The 21691-nt window shown below is 45.6% G+C and overlaps 1 protein-coding gene across 1 annotated transcript in view; it reads right to left on the reverse strand.

The window, feature by feature from the left end:
• The window catches only part of LOC137380263 (plexin-A1-like), a 484672-nt gene that overhangs the window by 384020 nt on the left and 78961 nt on the right, over nucleotides 1-21691 (reverse strand). The window contains exon 3 of the mRNA XM_068052142.1: nucleotides 12106-12288. Coding sequence (XP_067908243.1) covers nucleotides 12106-12288 — 183 coding nt within the window. The remainder of the gene's footprint in view (nucleotides 1-12105; nucleotides 12289-21691) is intronic.

A 21691-nucleotide genomic window follows, 5' to 3' on the forward strand; every position in this document is an offset into this window, starting at 1 on the left:
CCCAATTGTGGAGTTGAGGTTACCATCAGATCAGCCATGATCTTATTGAATGGCAGAGCAGGCTTGAGGTGCCAAATGGCCTACTCCTGCTCCTACTTCGTATGTTCGTAATTGCATCTTCTTTCAACAGAAGTCGAGCAAATCAGACAGGAAACTGGTTGAACCTGCTCAACAGCAGAAGCTTCCATCAGGATACGAACTCATTTGAGCTCTTGCTTCACAGACACCCAGCACAAAGTGAGTGACTTTTCACTTACTTATACTTTGCCTCTTAGAGTCTTATTTACATAGAAAGTAGCACAAGTGACATAACCAGTTGCAAAACTTGGCATGTTTTCCAGAGAGAGAGAGAGAGAGAGAGAGAGAGAGAGAGAGAGAGAGAGAGAGAGAGAGAGAGAGAGAGGTGCCTCACTCTTGCACTTTTGCCTTTGAAATGTGTAACCGGTCTTCTGCAACCCCAATAAGTCATAGGGACTGCCACCTGTGCCAACTGCAGTACAGCCACTGCACACAGAATCCTGAAGGCACAACAGTGTCGCTCCACCTGGAGTCATTGGGTAAACACTCAGAGCAGGAATGCTGGGAAAGGGAGTAAGAAGAAAAGTTGAGACGATGTCCCTTTAAGAAAAAAAAAAGACTTGCATTTATATAGCACCTTTCACGAGCATCAAACATCCCGGAGTGCTAGCAATGAAGTACTTTTGAAGTATAATCACTGTTGTTGAAATGGAGGAAACATGACTGCCAATTTACACACAGCAAGCTCCCACAAACAGCAACATGACAACGACCAGGTAATCTACTTTCGTGATGTTGTTTGAGGGATAAAATATTGGCCATGACACCAGGCAGAAATCCCATCTCTTCTTTGAACAGCGCCATGGCATCTTTTACATTCACGTGAGAGCATAGGTGGTTTAACATCACATCCAAAATGTGCTGGTGGTTTGAAGGCACTGGTCTCAGCAGCGAATGCCCAAGTCACATTCACTTCATTTAGGTAATAATTCCCAATCAGAGCACATCACATCTCCTCCAATCAGACACCACTTGGCTCTGGTTCCTGTAGTTTCAATGTCCATCTACAGTCAATCTTCCAGCCTTGCGGTCGTATAGTTCACAAATTCATTTCAAAATATCCATCTCCAATCAGGCAAATGCCCTCCTTGCACGACAGGAGAATAGGCCCCCCACGCAAATGAAAGGCCGACACTCCACAGTTTAGCAACATGACTTCCACACCATCCCCCCACTCCCAATAAAGCACGAGGCGTCAGCAGACACAAACAATATTCACTATAACTGAGTGGAACTCCAGTGAGCTGCACCCCTTGTCCCCCATCCCTCCCCTCTCATTGCACACATTCCCCTCCCCCAGCTGAAACTCCTAACACACGCGTCTCCTTGGCTAGAATGTTCCAGGGAACTGAGGCAAAGCAAATGGAGTAGAGGGAGAAGTTAGTGGAGAGGGCACGTGCATTACCTTTTGCTTAATGCAAGCTATTTGCTGGCTAATTATATATGTAAATAGGGCAATTTACATCCAATTTGCATGTTGCAGCTATTTGGGTGTTTCTTTTTGGGAGCAGCCACAGACTGAAAACCTCAGCTGTCACTGTCCCTGCACAGATGTTCAGCTCGGAACTCGCAGCTCAATCTGCACCTTAATCATAGCAGCACTAAATATCCAAACTGCTGCTCAATTTTACATTTATTTCTGCCTCTGCTACAAAGAGAAGCTGCATGGATGCTGGCAGCTCTGGCACACCAGAAAACAGGACATTCCTGTCAAAGATTCAAAGGAATCGTTCCGAAGGTGATTTGAAGCTCTAAATCCAGGAGGGAAGGTTTCGGGTTCGGAAGAGGGAAGATGGAAGGCAAACAGATTGGAGTGAACTAACAGGGCGGCACAGTGGTGCAGTGGTTAGCACCGCAGCCTCACAGCTCCAGTGACCCGGGTTCAGTTCTGGGTACCGCCTGTGCAGAGTTTGCATGTTCTCCGTGACCGCGGGTGTTTCCGCCGGGTGCTCCAGTTTCGTGCCACAGCCAAAGACTTGCTGGTTGATAGGTAAATTGGCCTATATAAATTGCCCCTCGTATAGGTAGGGGAATTAAGGGAAGGTGGGGATGGGGTAGGAATATGGGATTAGTAGGATTAGTATAAGTGTGTATAAATAAATGGTCGGCACAGACTCGGTGGGCCGAAGGGCCTGTTTCAGTATCTCTAAATAAAATTAAATAAAATAAATAACCCTCACACAGAGGGTAGCAAATGCTAGAAATAAACTACTTGGACAGCATTAGCAAGCACCAGCGTTACCAGCTTGATTGAAACCAGCTCTACCAGCATGGTTTCCCCTGTGTTAATGTCAGTCACGGTTCAATGGATAGCATGCTCTCTTGCCCGAATCAGAAGTTTGTGGGTTCAGGTCCCACATAAGTGCCTTGAGCACAAATATCTCATCCAAAGGACAGAAGATGATGATGGTCAGACTCGTGTGCAGTCAGCACTGCTCTTCAGAAGCGGAGACTGATTGTGTGGCATGAGAACCTGGCATTAGAATGGCACTGATGGGAGAGAAAAAAAGAGTTGCATTTATATAGTGCCTTTCACAACCACCGAAGGTCTCAAAGCGTTTTGCTGCCAATTAAGTACTTTTTTTTTTATTGAAGTGTAGTCACTGTTCTAATGTAAGAAATGCAGCAGCCAGTATATGCACAGCAAGCTCCCACAAACAGCAATGTGATAATGACCAGATATTCTGTTTTTCTGATGTTGGTTGAGGGATAAACATTGACTAGGACACCGGGGAGAACGCCTCTGCTCCTCTTCGAAATAGAGCCATCGAATCTTTTACATCCACCCAAGCAGGCAAATGGGGCATAGGTTTAACATTTCATCCAAAAAGTGGGCACCTCTGGCAGTGCAGCATTCCCTCAATACTGCACTGGAGTGTCAGCCTGGACTTTTCTGCTCAAGTCCTGGAGTGGGATTTAAATCAAGAACCTTACAACTCAGAGACGAGAGTGCTACCAACTGAGCCACGACTGTCAATTAGCCAAAACTACTTCCTCCTATCAGGAGGAGGGGGCGGAGAGAGAGGGAGCAAATCATTTATTGTCACTCCCTTTCCAATTTTAATTAAAAAATAGAAGGGGATGTAAGTTCAGCCCCTTCAGCCCCAGCAGTAGCAAACACCTAATTAAGTTGGAAATTAGGCTACAGTACATTTAACTGGGGCTGAGAAATGGGTTGTCACATTAGCTGCAGGTTTTCCATGTTAATAATTCTGATGGAGTAACATTGAGATCACATCCAATTCATCAGTCTGGGCTCCTTTGCTTTCCTCGTATGAGTGAAAGCAAGCTTGTAGGAGAAACTTGTTAAAAGCCGATGGATAAAAAGGCTGGCTGAGAAGTTGCTAATTGAATATGGAGTAATTTTCAAGCACTGTCTCGGTGTCACTACATCCCCCCGGCAGATTGTTGGCTGTTCCTGAGAAGAAAAGCTCATAGACTATGTCCATGGAATAAACCGTCAGGAACTGAGTTAAGAGAGGTGGGGGAAGTGAAGGAGAAGTTGGAAGGATATGTTTCACCCAGTGGGCTGTTTGACTGCAAGATTCAAGGAAGAGTTAGTTAGTTATAGTTCTTCGGGCTAAAGGGATAAAGGGATACGGGGAGAAAGCAGGAACAGGGTACTGAGTTTGGATGGTCAGCCATGATTGCATTGAATGGCGGTGCAGGCTCGAAGGGCCGAATGGCCTAGTCCTGCTCCTATTTTTCTGGGTTTCTATGCTTCACTGCAAGTGGCAATCGGAGTGCAGGCTACAAAATAATTTAAAGGTGAATTGTAGAGGTGTATTTGCAATGGAAGGATGTGAAAGGATGTAGGGAAAGGGGCAGAGATGGGGATTGGAGTAGTTGTCTCTAGTTGAAGAGATGGCACAGGTGCGATGGGATGAATGGCCTCCTCCTTTCTGTAATTTACATAGAATCATCTCGAATGTACAGCACAGAATACCCAATGCTGGCTCCACACAAGCCTCCTCCCACCCTAAAAGCAAATCATTCTATTCCTTTCTCTCTCATATTTATCTAGCATCCCCTTAAATGCATCTATACTACTCCCCTCAGCTACCTCTCAATAGTGATTTCCACATTCTCATGACTCTCTGGGTAAAGTAGTTTCTCCCGAGTTCCCTAATGGTTTAATTCGGGACTTATCTCGTGTTGGGACGCAATGTTGGAATGAGCTGTTCCACCATGTGGTGCATCGCAGCGGAATCTAGATCTGTCCTCTATGCGACAGAGACACACAGGATGGTGATCAAGAGAAAGATATTTGTTTCACACCACTCAACCTACCCCTTTACTCTCCGTTTACCACCCTCATGGGGATTGAACCAGGGTCTGTATGACTCAGTATTATCCATGTGTGCAGTACATTTACAACATGCCAGGAGGCTGTTTGCCACAATCATTGGCTACAATCAGTTTATGAATGAAACTGTTCGAAGTCAATCATACAGAGCTAGATTGCAATCCTGATGAATGTTGCTCCGTTAAGACAAATGATCTTTATCTCAGGGAGAAGGTAGGAGGGGCCCCCTACCAAATGTGTCTGGCAAATTTTATTACCAGGTGAATTGGAACCAAAGGCTCTGCTGCGATCGAGGCGGCTGAACTTTGATCGGAAACGGTCAGGTTTTTAGCGTGACGGGAAGGCCTTAACAGCAATCTCCCAGAACGTTCTGGAATGCAGCCACTTGACCCATCCACCCGACCCCTTCTCTTCCCTGACACAAACTGCCAGGTGCTGTTGGCATGAATGTTTGGCATTCCAGACGGTGGGAGGCTGTAGACTGTTGAGATTTAAGCTGTCACAAGACTGACTTTTTCCACTCCTAGTTAATCACAGGTCAGGGGGTGTCTTTAACCAGTCAGTGCTATATCTTGGGGAATACGAAACCACCCTTCACCCTCCTCTTACCTCAATAGTACTGCCAATGTGCCTCTAGCCACTGGCCTTGGTTTATACATTTGTTGTGGGATACAGCTGACACTGCCCTTTATCACCCTAGTCGTTTCAAGTAGGTTGCGATATGCCCACTGTTGTAACTTTACAACTGAATGAATCTCTCAGCCAAATCTGTGAGCATTAACCCACAACCATAATGAGAGGAAAGAAAGAATGAACTTGCATTTATTACACAGTATTTACAGCATAGAAACAGGCCATTCGGCCCAAGTGCTCCGTGCTGCTGTTTATGCTCACAGATTTTTCATCTTACTCCATCAGCATATCCTTCTATTCCTTTCTCCCTCGTGTGTTTATCTAGCTTCCCCTTAAATCCTATACTATTCACCTCAACTACTCCTTGTGCTAACAAGTTCTGCATTCTTCCCACTCTCTGGGTAAAGTAGTATTTCCTTTTGCATTTATTACTGACTATCTGATATTTATGACCCTAGTTCAGGTCTCACCCGCAAGTGGAAAAATCCTGTCTACCCTATCAAACCGTTTCAGCCGATTTCTTTCCAGAGAACAGAACCCCAGCCTCTTCAATTGCTCTGTTTCATTGAAACCTCTCTCAGTTCTGGAATCATCTTTGTAAATCTTTTTTGCACCTTCCCCAGTGCGTCTGTTTTTGTAATAGGCACCAGAGCACTTCACAGTACTCCAAAGTGTGGTCTAACTATGGTCTATACAAGTTTAACATAACCTCTTTGCTTCGATCCCTCTCTATAGCACCTTTCACCACCTCAGGATTTCCCCAAATGCTCTACAGCCAACATAATACATTATTGAAATGTAGTCACTGTTGCAATGTAGAAAATGTGATTTTGCCATTTTGCGCACAGCAAGCTCCCACAAACAGCAAATGTGATGACCACCACATGATCTGGTTTAGTGTTGTTTGGTTGAGGGATAACTATTGGCCCAGGACACCGGGGACAACGCTCCTCCTCTCCCTCGTCCACCTGAGAGGGCAGGATGATCCTCAGTTTAAGGTCTCAGCAGAACAATTCATTGCGAAACGCTGTGGGCGAGAGACAGATTTGAAGCCACACATGGCCCATGGGGCCATGTTAGCTAAATCAGCCCTTTAAGGTAATTGGTTTCCGAAGCGATATCAACTATCTGGTGAGCCAGCAGTTTACAACAGACTTGAACGCGTTCCAAGAGGATTAAAAACGCGTAGCAGATTGGTCACCTCACTCGCTGGATTAAAAGCATCGATACACACCCAGAGGACAGAAGGGGCAGCAGTGATATTCAAGGTTAAAGCAGCTTCATCGGATGTGGGCACATAATAAATGTAATGAAATCTGATTTGTACACACAGCACATGGTCCCAAGAGCTTCCCATCACAACGAGGAAGACAATGCACTTAGAACAGGATCCACAGGAATAATTAAACAGTTTCAACTACTGTAAACTCATATCAAACCCTGTTTCAAACACTGCACACTTCACAAAGGTAGCAGCCTGTTAAAACACTCTGTCCCCGCATCCTCCCAGAATCATATCCCCCTCCTCTCCAGAGGACGGCAACTCCTGGTACAATGTGGTCCCACCAGCCCTCCCACATCTCATAAATCATTCTGCATCCGTAAATGTACACTGCGAATGTCCACTGGCTATTGAGCTGCAGAAGGCTTCTGCCAGAGTTTACAGATATACCGTTTTCCCCCCGGGATGGGGAGGGGGTAGCTGAAAATTGATCATGAGCAGGAATTCAGCCTGATTTTTACCTCCCTCGTCCTAACCAGCCGGGTGCACTGAGGTCAGACTATACCCCCAATGAGGCAAGATGAGGTCAACTCACCCAAATGGCCTTACTGGTCTATATTCCTCCTCTCCTCGTCACGCACTGCACCTACCATGTAGCTACTAGGGTAACACAATTCACTCTCTTTTTTACCCGAGGGTTTGGGTTAAATCATTCTCAGGATATGAGCATCACTAGCAAGACCTGTATTTATTGCCTACCCCTAAATGTCCCTTCCTCTTGAACCACTGTTAGCTTCCCTGATGCAACAGAGTGTCCTCTGGGCCACGTCAGAGGGCAGTTACGAGACAATTATGCTGATGCAAGACTGGAGTCACGTATAGGGCAAGACTGGGCAAGGACAGCAGCTTTCCTTCCATAAAGGGACATTAGGAAAAAAAAAAGCCCAAGCAGTTCACTAAACGGCAATCCAACAACTTCCTGGGTCATTTTTACTTTTTATTCCCAGATTCTGAAATAGTTACGATGGGGTTTGAACTCAGCTTCTCTGGGTTATTAAGTTCAGGCCTCTGGATTACTGGTTCAGTAATATAACCACGATGTCCCATTTGGCTCCTGCATGAGGCAACCAGGCAGTTGAAAGAGAACAAAATAAAGACAAGATTGCAGCAAGCTCCTCACCAGGGCAGATTACAACAGTAAAAACCTGAGCCCAGCTCATGCACCCTTCTCCCAGACCACTCAGCTATTTTAAACCTGCTATTTGCAGCTCCACAGAAAGTGGGGGTGGGGTGGGTGGGGGTGGGTAGGTAATTGAAATTTAATGCCAATTGGTGGCTGTCACTCCAACTCATTGATTTTCACCTCCCATTTTGCAGTAGTTAGGTCAAATGTGCCAGCATCTATTGACATATTAGGAGCTATAAAGTTCCTTTGTACTTCCCGTCAGTGCAGGTCTTGCTAGGCCGAGAACAGCCTGTGCTAGGAGGCCTGCTCAGCACTCATTTTCTCTCTCTCTCTATGGCCTCTTTTATCAGGGCTGTCGTCAGCGTCACACCTGTGCTGGAAAAAGTACCTGCATTGTTTTTAAAAACTCATTTTAGGGCTGTGGGCATCGCTGGTAAGGTTAATACTTATTGCCCATGCCATATTGCCCCCTTGGGAAGGTGGTGGTGGTGGGCCGCCTTCTTGAACTAATGCAGTCCGTGTGCTTTGGCACAACTGAGTGGCTTGTGAGGAGTGACACCTCTAGGCCAAGAATGGGTAAGGGTGGCAGGATTCCCTTCCCTGAAGGATATTAGTTGGGTTTTTACGACAATCCGTCAGCTTCACGACCACTTTTAGCAAGACAAGCTCTAGAGTTCCAGATTCTTAAACTGCCATTGTAGGACTGAACTCACATTCTCTAGATTACTAGTCCAATATAACCATTATAACTACCACAACATACTGTTGACTCTGTCCCCCGATTCATCCTTGCATTAGCAAACCATTTAAGTTTTGCCTTCAACACTAGGGTTACCAGATGCAATCAGGAGATGGCTGCTCAGAAGTGTAGCCCGTGGCAACGGAACCCCATTAGTTGTTGCTCAGAAACAAAGGCCTTGCTCTGTATGCACAAGAACTGCAACGTATTATAAGATACATAATTATGATACAGGGATGTGGCTTGTGTGGAATGTACAGAAACATCTGTTTCTGTTCAAGATAAGTGTTTTCCATCTAGCCCGAGCAGGCCTATAGAAGGGAAACTGGCTTTAATTATCATCTGATGTCATTTTAAAAAAAAATTTAGCTGAAGTAAACCGTCGCAGAAAATCAGAATTGACTCAGTGAGTTGAATGCAGTCCATCTGTAAGTCAGACCAAGATGCTCATCGTAGAAAATGTAGGCCTGGGGCCTTCATCCACCCCTCCCCCTGTACAGGCCCAGGGCCTAAAATCCAAACACTCTGCGCAGGTTCAAAGCCTTAAGTCACACAGTCTCAACTACCTCAGTTCAACACCCTCCCCAATCTCTCCTTTTGTTTTTCCACAAGAAAATTTGGGCACCAAAGTCATGACAACCAGATTGATCAGATTACTGGGCTCTTGCGCATGTTGCGGGGAGAAGAATGTACGTTTGAGACACAAGGCAAATTTGCACCACAGGGGCTAAGTCAAAATAAACTTACCATCTGCACCCCCAGCTGAGAATACAAATATATCACGTACAACCGTAGACCATTATAACAAGCAAGGGGTGGCTAATCAGCTCTCTCAAAGCTAAACATTTCATCCTATTCACTTACATTTTCCATACCCTTTCAACTTCTTAAAATATTTATCCACTTCCCTTTGGAAAGCCATTGCTTCCATGGCTGCTTCTGGTAGGATGTGCTACTTTCTAGTAATCCTCACTGTTATTTCAGTTACAACACTCAAGAATCTCGATGCCATCCAGGACAAAGCACCCCCCCTTGATCAGTACCTCGCCAATGAGCTTAAACATTCACTCCCTCCACAACCAGCGCACAGTGGCAGCAGTGTGTACCATCCACAAGGTGCACTGCAGCAACTCGCCAAGGCTCCTTAGACAGCACCTTCCAAACCCACGACCTCTACCAACTAGAAGGACAAGGGCAGCAGATGAATGGGAACACCACCACCTGCAAGTTCTCCTCCAAGTCACACACCATCCTGACTTGGAACTATATCGCCGTTCCTTCACTGTCGCTGGGTCAAAATCCTGGAACTCCCTCCCTCACAGCACTGTGGGTGTCGCTACACCCCAAGGACTGCAGCGGTTCAAGAAGGCAGCTCACATTTGCCTTTTCAAGGTCAATTAGGGACGGGCAATAAATGCTGGTCTTGCCAAGGACAGCCACATTTCAACAATGAAAAAATATATTCTCCTAACCATCCACATTGTTCCCTATTTATGTTCACTAGTTATTACTAGAAGAAATAGTTTTCCCCTATTTCCTTATCAAAATCTATCATTTTACCAGGTCTCCTCAACTTTCAGGTCCTATCCCTGTAGTCTCTGCCCATCCGAGTGAATCTCTGCTGTACCCTCTCTGTGCCTTTGATATGATCAAAGTAGGAGTGATCAATCAATACAAAGAACCATAGGTACTTCTCCCACACTGACCGTATCCACAAGGGTGGAGGGATTTTGAAATTTTAGAAATTGGATGAGCACTTGACATAAATAAACTTACAGGACTATGTTAACAGAGCTGGAGAACAGAACTGATTGGATTGCTGTACAGAGAGCAAGCATGGACTCAATGGGCCTAATGGCCTCCTTCTGTGACGTTACGACTCTGACAAGTTTCAGTCAGTGGGATAAAATAATGCAGTTCATATCGGGAATACATTCACCTGGAAACCGATTCCAACCACGACTCTCAAGTGAACCCAATATTTAAGATAATTTTCAGCTAAAAACATCAACCCCAACTTGCCAGACAAACCCGGGGCCATCTTTGACAAACGAAGACAACTGTTTCTTAACCTAGCACCGACTCCCAGCACCCTCTCTGCTCATCGCTTTTCGCGGAATCGCTGGGAGCTCAGGCTAAGGGGGGAGCCACGATGTAAGCCTGACAGGCCAGAGAGACAGCGGCTGCATTGAGATCAAGCACTGAGCGAGAAGCACAAAACTTTTCCTCAAACCGAAAAGGACGGGATGGTGCTCCTTCATACGGGAACGAGACTTGCGAAAGAATTGTCCAGCAAACCTCTGGAGAATGTACATTACTCTGAAGACTATTTCTAATGCATCTGTGTAAAATTCCTAGGTGCTGCATTTTAAGTTGTTAGCCCCACAAAAAGGCGGGAGAGCCACACCGAATGCACACCATGTCTCCTAAAGTCAAGTTATGCAATTCCGTCACAATGATCCACTTCAATGCAATTCATGCATTGTGCATACACCTTTCAAGACACAGAGATCTGCTGGGCATTTTCAGGCAGATGGCTCTCCTTTATAATTATAGCATTGAGAGAATGGGTAAGGCCCAAGATTTATTCTACAAAAAAGGGCCCTCACACCTCATTCCAGAATTGGTCACTTCCAAGTAACTAAAGGTGGTTCTTGGTCAGTTAATCCCACATTCCTCCGTTTCTGCATCGTCCATTCAGAACACAAGCAAACGCCACTGGGAGCCAGTTCCAAAATCTTTTCAGCAGCTCCACAAGATGAGATTTAGGGAAAACCCATTATTTTTTACCTCGGGATCACAGTCTGAGGATAAGGGGATGAAGAGAAATTTCTTCACTCGGAGGGTTGTGACTCTTTGGAATTCTCTACTCCAGAGAGCTGTGGATGCTCAGTCGTTGAGTATATTCAAGACTGAGATCAATTGATTTTTGGATACTAAGAGAATCAAGGGATACGGGGAGAGGGCAGAAATGTGGAGTTGAGGTAGAAGATCAGCCATGATATTGAACGGTGGAGCAGGCTCGAAGGGCTGTATAGCTTACTCTTGCTCCTATTTCTGACATTCTGACCTCCAAAATTTTTGTTGAGGGAAATGCAAAGACCCTGTAATTACCTAAGGAGTGCAGTACGCCACAGCGGTACCAACACAGCCAGGCTGCACTCAACACCCAAACCAATCTCTACTAGACCCTTGCTAACCAGCTCGAGGTGACAGTGCAGCAATGGAGTAATGCCTCACGCAGAGAAGCACATAGTCCACCCCTTCCTCAGTGAAAGCACAAAACACACACTCTCTCATATCACTGTCAAGTGAAGCCATTGCCAACTGGCCTGTTGAGGCTCTTCCAACCAGAACTTTCCATCAAGCCACAACATCTTCAAATCAACAGTTCACGTCCAGATTGGGCGCCTCAGCGCTTGGCCCTCTGCACATCTGGAGTTGCCAACTCTCCAGGATTCTCCTGGAGCCTCCAGAAATGAAAGTTTAATCTCCAGGATAGTGCCAGGTGCAAGAACCCAGAAGATAAATCAAAAAGGTCATTGTATGATTAATATTGAAAGAAAATGTAAAAAAGTTATAAAAATATTGGGAGAGGGGATAAAAAGGCTGTTTGACAGTCAAGCAACATGCAATCAGGTCCACTTTCCAATTGGTTGTGGGAAGGTGGGGCACTGTGAGGATGGACATGTAGGGTGACCAATAGCAGGAGTGTGAGGGTGGGGCTTGGAAGCAGGTGACCATGTGATGAAACCTCCAGGAATACATCCAACGAGAGTTGGCAACCGGAATGCACGGCCTGAGGAAACTCGGCCTTGCAACCAAATTCAACCACAGTCTACTTGATATCCCTCCACCGAGAGCAAGTCCTCTCAAGGCCACATAAACCGTCTGAAAAATTGACTTCAATATGGAAACACAATCTCTGCTTCAAGACTTACCTTCTTCATCTTCCCACTCCTGGTCCCAAAAAAGGCAACCGAGTGACCTCTGTAGTCATAGGCAGCAATCGAGGTCATGCCATCCTCTTTGTCAATAAACAGCGGGATCCCCTCCACCAGTGTCGTCCCACCCAGTGGCTGGTTAAAGTCTTGTCCACAGAAATTGTCGTCAATCTGCAAAGGCTGCAACAAAAAAAAATTCATAGTTATAATTTCCCGACAAAGCTTGGTAGCATTTCTTTCCCCCGGACTAGCTAAACCACCACCTCTCCATTGCCTGCGCAGAACCCATGCCCCTATTCAAAGAGAGATTCTAGCCAACACTCCTCCTCTCGAACCCCATTGCCAAAAACAGATCAACTGGTCATTTAGCTCACTTGGCTGTTTGTGGAATCGTGCTGTGCACTATTTGGCTGCCACATTCACTTACACAACCCTAACTGTGCCTCAAAAGGGACTCCTAGGTGCCAAGGTGCTTTGGAGCGTTCCGTGGATGTGTTAAGTAGCTATATAAATGGCACCTCATCCTTTCCTATGCGCGCTAAAGCCTGCTCCATCCCATTGTTTAGACACCATTATCTTAAGGGATTCGATTTTCATGGTCAATTCTAGGGTCGTTCGCCAGACTAATTTGCTCTAGTTGCCAATCACTCTCTCAGTTTGAGAAAGATTGGCATTTTATATCATGCCCACCACAACCTCATGATGTCCCAAAGCACTTTGCAAACAATTACGTACTTTTGAAGTGTCACTGTTGTATTGTAAGAAATGCAATAAACAATTTACGCCTAGCAAGCTCCCACAAACAATGTGATGATAACCAGATCATCTGTTTTAATGTGTGAAGAGGGATTAATATTTACCAGGACAGTAATAACCCCCCCTGCTGTACTTCAAAATAGCAACTGTGGGGTCTTTTACATCTACCCAAAGGATGGGACGGCGCCCTGCTTTTATTGTTTCATTTGAAAGACAGCACCTCCGACAGTGCAGCACTCCCTCACTACTGGAACTAGGAATGTCAGCCTGGATTTTTACACTCAAGTCTCTAGCATGAGACTTGAACCTATGACCTCTTGACTCCAAGGCAAGAAAGCTACTCACTAAGCCACAGCTGCTACCTGAGACAATCACATATCTTCAACACCAAATGTACCCTTCAATTGGCAACAACTGGCTCTGTTATAAAGATGAGCTTTTATTTTGATTAATAGAATTCTCTTAATAATTGAAAATGCAAACTCAGTAATTACAGACAGTGTTGAACTGCTATGTTGAATCCCGGAGGGCTCTGCAGTAATAGGCTAACTGAATTATTTAAATAAATACTGCTCTGCTGTTTGTACTCTGGGAGTTGCCTTTGTGCAGGCTATGCAAATATTCTGTTTTATCTCTCAGTTATTAAACAAAATTGTTGCATGAAAAGAAAGTTTGCCCTACACAAGTGAAAGAATGGAACGATTGATGGCATTTTTTTTTTTGGTGATGAGCTAACCCCATGTACTGAGGCTGCGGCCTACTTATTGGTTAAGTAAAGCCTTTAACACAAGAGGAAAAATAAACATCCCTCAAAGTTCTTAACCTAATCTATCTGACTAAAGAGTCATGGGATTGATGATTCATTACCCCTGGTTACAGTCCAGAGCATATTAAAAGCCAATTTTTTGGAGCTTGCAACTGTGTTGACTTCAATTGAGAGTAGGGTAAGGCTTTGGGCCTACATCGAGCATCAGGCCTGACTGAACCACGTTGGCTCACCAACTCTCCAAGATTGTCCTGGTGTCTCCTGGAATTAATGATTAATCTCCCGGACAATGTTGTAAGCAAAGACTGCTGCAATGAGATTTGAAGTCTCGTTTTCTGGATTATTATTCCAGCCCTCAGGGTTACAGAGGTAGAAGAGCAGAATTAGACCATTCAGCCCCTCAAAAGGTGTATTGCCACTCTGTTATCAGAACTGATCTGTCTCTTTGCTCTTAGACCTTCACTACCTTTAGCCAACAAAAATCTATTGATCTCAACCTGGAACATTTCAATTGATCCAAAATCCACAGCCTTTTTAGGGAAAGATCTGCAGATTTCATCTACTTGTTGTGTGAAAAGTTGTTTCCTGATTTGACTCCTGAATAGCATGGCTCTAATTTTAATACAATATAAAAACAGAAAATGCTGGAAATACTCAGCAGGTCTGGCAGCATCTGTGGAGAGAGAAAGAGTTAACGTTTCAGGTCGATGATCTTACATCAGCAACATCAGTCATTTATGGCACCTCCAGTGTGATGCCACCAAATACATCTACCCCTCCCCTTCCTTGGCAGCATTCCGAAGGGACCGTTTCCTCCATCATCCCCAACACCTCCTCCCCTTCCCAGGGCACCTTCTCATGCAATCGCAGAAGGTGTAACACCTGTCTTTTACCTCCTCTCTGCTCACCATCAATGGACATTAACAAACACTCCTTCCATTTTACTTGTACTTCTTTCAGCTTAGTATACTGTATTCGTTGCTCACAAAATGGTATTCTCTACATTGGGGAGACCAAATGCAGATTTGGAGACCGCTTTACGGAACACCTCTGCTAGTCCATAAGCTTGACCCCAAGCTTTCAGTTGCTTGCCATTTTAATTCACCAACCTGCTCTTACGCCCATTTTTCTGTTTGCTGCAGTGTTCCAATGGGAGTGACATCAAGGCAGCATTTGAACAAGTACAGCATCAAGGAGCCCTAGAAAAACTGGAGTCAATAGGAATCAGGGGGAAAACTCTCCATTGGTTGGAGTCATCCCTCGCACAAAGGAAGATGGTTCTTGTTTTTGGAGGCCAATCATCTCAGTCCCAGGACATCATTGCAGGAATTCCTCAGGGTAGTGTCCTAGGCCCAACCATCTTCAGCTGCTTCATCAATGACCCCCTCCCTCCATCATAAGGTCAGAGTAAATGGGGATGTTCACTGATGATTGCACAATGTTCAGCACCAATCACAACTCCTCAGATATTGAAGCAGCCCGTGTCCATATGCAGCAAGACCTGGATAACATCCAGGCTTGGACTGATAACTGGCAAGTACCATTCACACTGCACAAGTGCCGGGCAATGACCATCTCAAACAAGAGAGAATCTAACCAACTCCCCTTAATGTTCAATAGCATTATGATTGCTGAATCCCCCACTATCAACATCCTGGGGGGGGGTTACCATTGACTAGAAAGTGAACTGGACTGGCCACATAAATGCAGTGGCTACAACAGCAGGTCAGAGGCTGGGAATTCTGTGGTGGGTAACTCACCTCCTGACTCCCCAAAGCCTGTCCACCATTTACAAGGCACAAGTCAGGAGTGTGATGGAATACTCTCCATTTGCCTGGATGAGTGCAGCTCCAAAAACACTCAAGAAGCTCCACACCATCCAGGACAAAGCAGCCCGCTTGATTGGCATTCCATCCACCACCTTCAACATTCACTCTCTTCACCACTGACGCACAGTGGCAGCAGTGTGTACCATCTACAAGATGCACTGCAGCAACTCACCCAGGCTCCTTCGAAAGCACCTTCCAAACCTGCAATTTTTACCACCTCGAAGGACAAGGGCAGCAAACGCTTGGGAACACCACCACCTGCAAATTCCCCTCCAAGTCACACACCATCCTGACTTGGAACTATATCGCCGTTCCTTCACGGTCGCTGGGTCAAAATCCTGGAACTCCCTGCCTAGCAGCACTGTGGGTGTACCTACACCCCAAGAACTGCAGCAGTTCAAGGCGGCAGCTCACCACCACCTTCTCAAAGGGCAATTAGGGATGGGCAATAAATGCTGGCCTAACCAGAGATGCCCACATCCCATTAACTAATAAAAAAAAGCACAGCGTAAGCTCGAAGAACAGCATCTCATCTTCCGATTGGGCACTCTACAGCCTTCTGGACTTGACATTAAGTTCAACAACTTCAGATCATGACTGCCATTTTAATTTTTTTTTTTAACCATGTGCCTGTCTTAAACTTGTTTTTCATGTTTTTGCTTTAGGACAGAGCTGTTCACTATTCGGTCATTAACATTTTCTCTGGACAAATTCTTTGTCTCTACTACAGCTATTATTACTCCCTTTACCTTTAATTCCATGGCATCTTTGTCATTTAATGTCTTCTGCCCTCTGTCCTATCACACATCTTCCCTTTTGTTGTTCTTCCCCTCCTCCCTCATTCAAAGCCGGTTACATTTCTAACCTTTATCAGTTCTGATGAAAGGTCACAGACCTGAAACTTTAACTCTGTTTCTCTCTCCACAGATGAATCATGGAAAGATTTACAGCACAGATAAAGGCCACTTGGCCCATCGCGTCTGTGCTGGCTGGAAAACGAGCCATTCAGCCTAATCCCACCTTACAGCATTTTGTCAGTAGCCCTGCAGGCTACTGCACATGAGGTGCACATCTAGACACCTTTTAAATGAGTTGAGAGTTTCTGCCTCTACTACCCTTTCAGGCAGTGAGTTCCAGATCCCCACCACCCTTTGGGTGAAAAACCTTTTTCCTCATATCCCCTCTAATCTTTCTACCAATCACTTTAAAGGTATGCACCCTAGTCACTGACCTCTCTGCTAAGGTGAATACACCCTTCACATCCATTCTATCCAGGCCCCTCACAATTTTGTACATTTCAGTCAGATCTCCCCTCAGCCTTCTCTGTTCCAAGGAGAACAACCCCAGCCTATCCAAACTTTCCTCATAGCTGCATTTTTCCAGTCCTGACAACATCCTCGTAAATCATTTCTGTACCCTCTCTAGTGCAATTACATCCTTTCTGTAATGAGGTGACCAGAGCTGCACACAGTACTCAAGTTGTGGCCTGACCTGCTGAGTATTTCCAGCACTTGTTTTTATTTTTAATTTAATTATGCTGCCTTGTTCTTGAGTTCCTCTGTATCTGTCCAGCGAATCCTTTATAACGCCTCAATTAGATCACCCATCTAAACTCAAATAGTACAGGCCTGCAACACACCCTCAATTTTGCTCTTTAAACCCTAGTCTGGTAGCATAACCACTACATTATCATACCCCCGTACATGCAGTTAAACTGGGAGGGTCTGAAACAGTGTTCCCTCTCTAATGCAGGACCACTGAAGCTTTTGCGCGCCTTCTCCGAAATCAGCCAATCTGGCACAGGCTTGGCACTTCCCTGGCCTGTGTGGCTCCGTTCCTCACTGGAGAAGCTCACTGAGACATCAAAGGGCTTTCTGTTGCAAAAAAGCAACACTTCAGGGAATATATTTCAATCTGCAGTATCAAGGATTCAATGTTAATTAGTACACCTATGCATATTGATGAGCGGTTGACATGCTTCCCGGTGTTGTGCCAGCGTACATGCTTCGTGGTGGATTTCCTGGCAAGACCTCACCACAGTTCATTGCCGTGAGCCAAATGCCGCCCGACCAGCACAGCTGGTCGTGGACACCCTCAGAGATCCCACAAAGGCATGTCAGAGAGTCAGTATACTTCAGAGCCCCCACATCATCACTGAACTGCCAGCCCCACCCCACCTGACCCCCACACCACCCTCCCCTCCCCACCTCCCCAAAAGTCACCCTGAGCTTCCCACACAGTCCGGTGGTTAAAAACCTCCAAACGCCGCAGTTGTGCAGAGTTTGTCAGTCTTGGCAGCGGCAAGACACAGTCCGTGAGGTGTGGGGGGAGGAATAGTGGGGGGAGAAAAAAAAAACACCCGCTCCCAATCATAAAAACATAGCAAATTTAAGACACAGAAAGAGGCCATTCAGCCCATCATGTCTGTGCCGGCCAGGAAAGAGCTTTCTAATCTAATCCCACTTTACAGCTCATGGTCTGTAGCCCTGTGGGTTACAGCACCTCTACTGCAATAAGGGTTTCATTCTCCCACCCTTTTAGCAGTGAATTCCAGACTCCCACCACCCTCTGGGTGAAAAATTCCTCCTCAACTCCCCTCTAAGCCTTCTACCAATTACTTTAAATCTATGCCCCCTGGTTATTGACCTCTCTGCTCAGGGAAACAGGTCCTTCCTATCCACTTTATCTAGACCCCTCATAACAACAACACAATAAAAGAGGTGAAAGCAGGATTAGGGTTTGCTTATGACGCTATCCAGAGACAAAGAGCTCACCAACATTCAACTTCTGGAATTACACAAGGCGAATAATGCAGTACAAATTAGGGGCAAGCAACCAGGGGCAATTGCCCAGGAAACTGAAGCCCTGGGCAAACTCCACAAGGCTATGTGAGGTCATATCTATAGAGTAGTGGGAAACATGGAAGGGAGAGATCCATGCCTTAAATCAGTCAAATGCCAGTGCTGCGTGAACATGGAACCAATGGTCCACCCTCATCTGTACATCTGTCCCAACACAGTCACAGCTTCGGAGGTTTGAGTCTAATTCCAGTCACTCCACTGGAGGTAACGAGTGCAGTTTTTCAGATGTCCACATGAATCTGCTTCCATCACAATCCTTTCAGACAATGGATTCCCGATCATAACTTCTCCACTCTGGGTCTTCTTCCAATTCTTTTAATAATCCCATCACTCACCACCTGTCCTCACTGACCTACGTTGGCTCCCGATCCGGCAGCACCGATATTAAAATTCTCAGCCTTGTTTTCAAATTCCTCCATGGCTTCGCTCCTCCCCATCTCTGTAACCTCTATGCTCCTCTAATTCTAGCCTCTTGGCACATCCCTAATTTTAACTGCTCCACCATTGGCAGTCGCGTCTTAGCTGCCTCAGCCCAAAGCTCTGGAATTCCCTCCCTAAACCTCTCCTCCTTTAATATGCTCCTTAAAACCTACCTCTTTGACCAGGCTTTTGGTCTCCGCCCTAATTTCCTTATGTGGCTCGCTGTCAAATTTTTTTTGATAACCCTCCTGTGAAGAGCCTTTACTACCTTAAAGGCACTATTATAAATACAAGTTGTTGCTGTATACCTCTTTAACCAAGTTTTCGGTCAACTGTTCTAATCTCTCCTTAGATAGCTCAGTGTCTAATTTAGTTTGTCAACACTCCTGTTAAATGCCTTGGGAAGTTTTATTCCATTAAATCAAGGAGTTGCTCAAGGTCAGCGAGCTCAGGGATGACACTGGTGGGGACTTGTTACAAGTTAAGAGATGGACAGAGTTTTGGATGAGCTTTAGTTTCTGGAGGGTGAATGATGGGGTGTCGAACAAGAAGAGTATTGGGATAGTCAAGACTAGAGGTAACAAAGGGAAAAAGCAGGTGCAGGAACAAAGATCTGATGGCTTACATACCCAAACCTTTGAATGTGGCAGGACAAGTTAACAAGTCCATTTGAAAAGCATATGGGATTCTTAGCTTTATAAATACAGGCATTGAATACAAAGCAGAAACAAAAACAGAAGATGCTGGAAAATGTTGAGCAAGCTTGGCTCGAGGAACAGGACCAGTCTTCTGGATGCAACATCGAGGTCAATCATTTTAGATGACCATCTCTGCTCCCATTCCTTTTCTTTTCTCGTGTTGTTTTCACTTTTTTTTCTTCCCGCTCCCCCGCCCCCCCCGCCCCCCCACCCCGTCCTGGTTTCCTTTCTTAATCCCTTTATGTTCAGATGGCTCCCATCCTGTCATTTACACCTCACCAGACACATCTTTTGTCCCATGTGAGCCGCATGGAAGATGGCAGGATCCCCAAAGACACATTGTACAGCGAGCTCGCCACTGGTATCAGATCCACCGGCCGTCCATGTCTCCGCTATAAAGACGTCTGCAAACGCGACATGAAATCGTGTGACATTGATCACAAGTCGTGGGAGTCAGTTGCTAGCATTCGCCAGAGCTGGCGGGCAGCCATAAAGACAGGGCTAAATTGTGGCGAGTCGAAGAGACTTAGTAGTTGGCAGGAAAAAAGACAGAGGCGCAAGGGGAGAGCCAACTGTGCAACAGCCCCGACAAACAAATTTCTCTGCAGCACCTGTGGAAGAGCCTGTCACTCCAGAATTGGCCTTTATAGCCACTCCAGGCGCTGCTTCACAAACCACTGACCGCCTCCAGGCGCGTATCCATTGTCTCTCGAGATAAGGAGGCCCAAAAGAAAGACTCCCCTTGGCTATGAACCATGAAAAGGTCTGCCATTTAATCTCTCCTTCCCTCCACCCGATCACAGACTTTCCCTTTTATTCCTCTAACACCCGCCCGCCCCTTTCACTTGGTCAAAATGTGTTATATTTCTAACTTTTGCCAGTTCTGAAGAAAGGTCATCGACCTGAAACATTAACTCTGTTTCTCTCTCCACAGATGCTGCCTGACCTGCTGAGTATTTCCAGCATTTTGTGTTTTCATTTCAGATTTCCAGCATCCGCAGTATTTTGCTTTTGCTGTACAAAACCGGAACTGACCGGGACCCACACACTGAACCAATGGAGACTCCAACTCAGCTGTAACACATGAGACCCAATTGCTCTTTGGCAAATTCAGGCAGCGGATTTTTACCGAACATCTCTCTTCAAAAATCATAACAAAGACATATTTGTGTAGCGCCTTTAACGTATTAAAATATCTCGAGCATTATAAAGCAAAGTCGAACACCAAGCCCCAGAAGGCGATATTAGGGCAGACGGTCAAAAGCTTGGTCAAAGAAGTCAGTTTTATGGAGAAGGAGAAAGAGAGGTAGAGAGATGGAGAGGGTTGAGAGAGGGAACTCCAGAGCATAGGGCCAAGGCAGTAGAAGGCACGGACGCCAATGATACAGCGATTAAAATCAGGGTTGCTCAAGAGTCCAGAATTAGAGGAGTGCAGTGATCTCAGAGGGTTGTAGGGCTGGAGGAGATTACAGAGATAGGGAGGGGGGTGAGGCCATGAAGGGATTTGAAAACAAGCATGATAATTTTACAAATTGAAATTGAAACTGGGAGCCAATGTAGGTCAGCGAGCACAGGGCGCGATGGATGAATGAGACTTTGCGTGAGTCAAAACACGGGCAGAGTTTTGGATGACCTCAAGTTTACAGAGGATAGAATGTGGGTGGCCGGCTAGGTGTGTGTTGGAATAGTCAAGTCTAGATAGAGGCAACAAAGGCAAAGAATCTCAGTTCTGGAAACACGGGAGAAGCAGCCAAGTCAGGAGAGTGCCCGTTTAACTGCGTCAAGTTTGCAAGCATTGGAACAATTGAGCAAATCCTCTGATGGGGTGGGTGGAGTGTGGGGGAAGTGTTGTTGAGTAGGGAGCAGGCAGCAAGGGAGCCAGGCACAATTAACATGGCGAATCAGCAACAAATTGGGGATTTAAGATTCTATTGTATTGGATTTGAATATTTATGAATGGAGATGGTTATCCAAGTAGCAGATTCCAGACACAAGGGAGGTGAAATTTTCAGCTGAACTGCACTCCTCCCATCTGACAGACTCTTATGCTGCCACCCTCACTGTTTCCCATCTGCCAATGAGTTCAGGCAGCTAATGGGGATTTCTCGCCTCACACAGCATCTCACTGTGTATAATTAGACCACGTGTAGACACAATGCAAAAGGTTAGTTTAAAAGAATTAATGATTACCACCTGATCTCCTGTGATGTTGCTCATTGTTGATTTAATAAAAATCAATCTCCCATTTCCCTA

The sequence above is a fragment of the Heterodontus francisci genome, chromosome 19 (assembly GCF_036365525.1).
Source record: "Heterodontus francisci isolate sHetFra1 chromosome 19, sHetFra1.hap1, whole genome shotgun sequence".
Lineage (NCBI taxonomy): Eukaryota > Metazoa > Chordata > Chondrichthyes > Heterodontiformes > Heterodontidae > Heterodontus > Heterodontus francisci.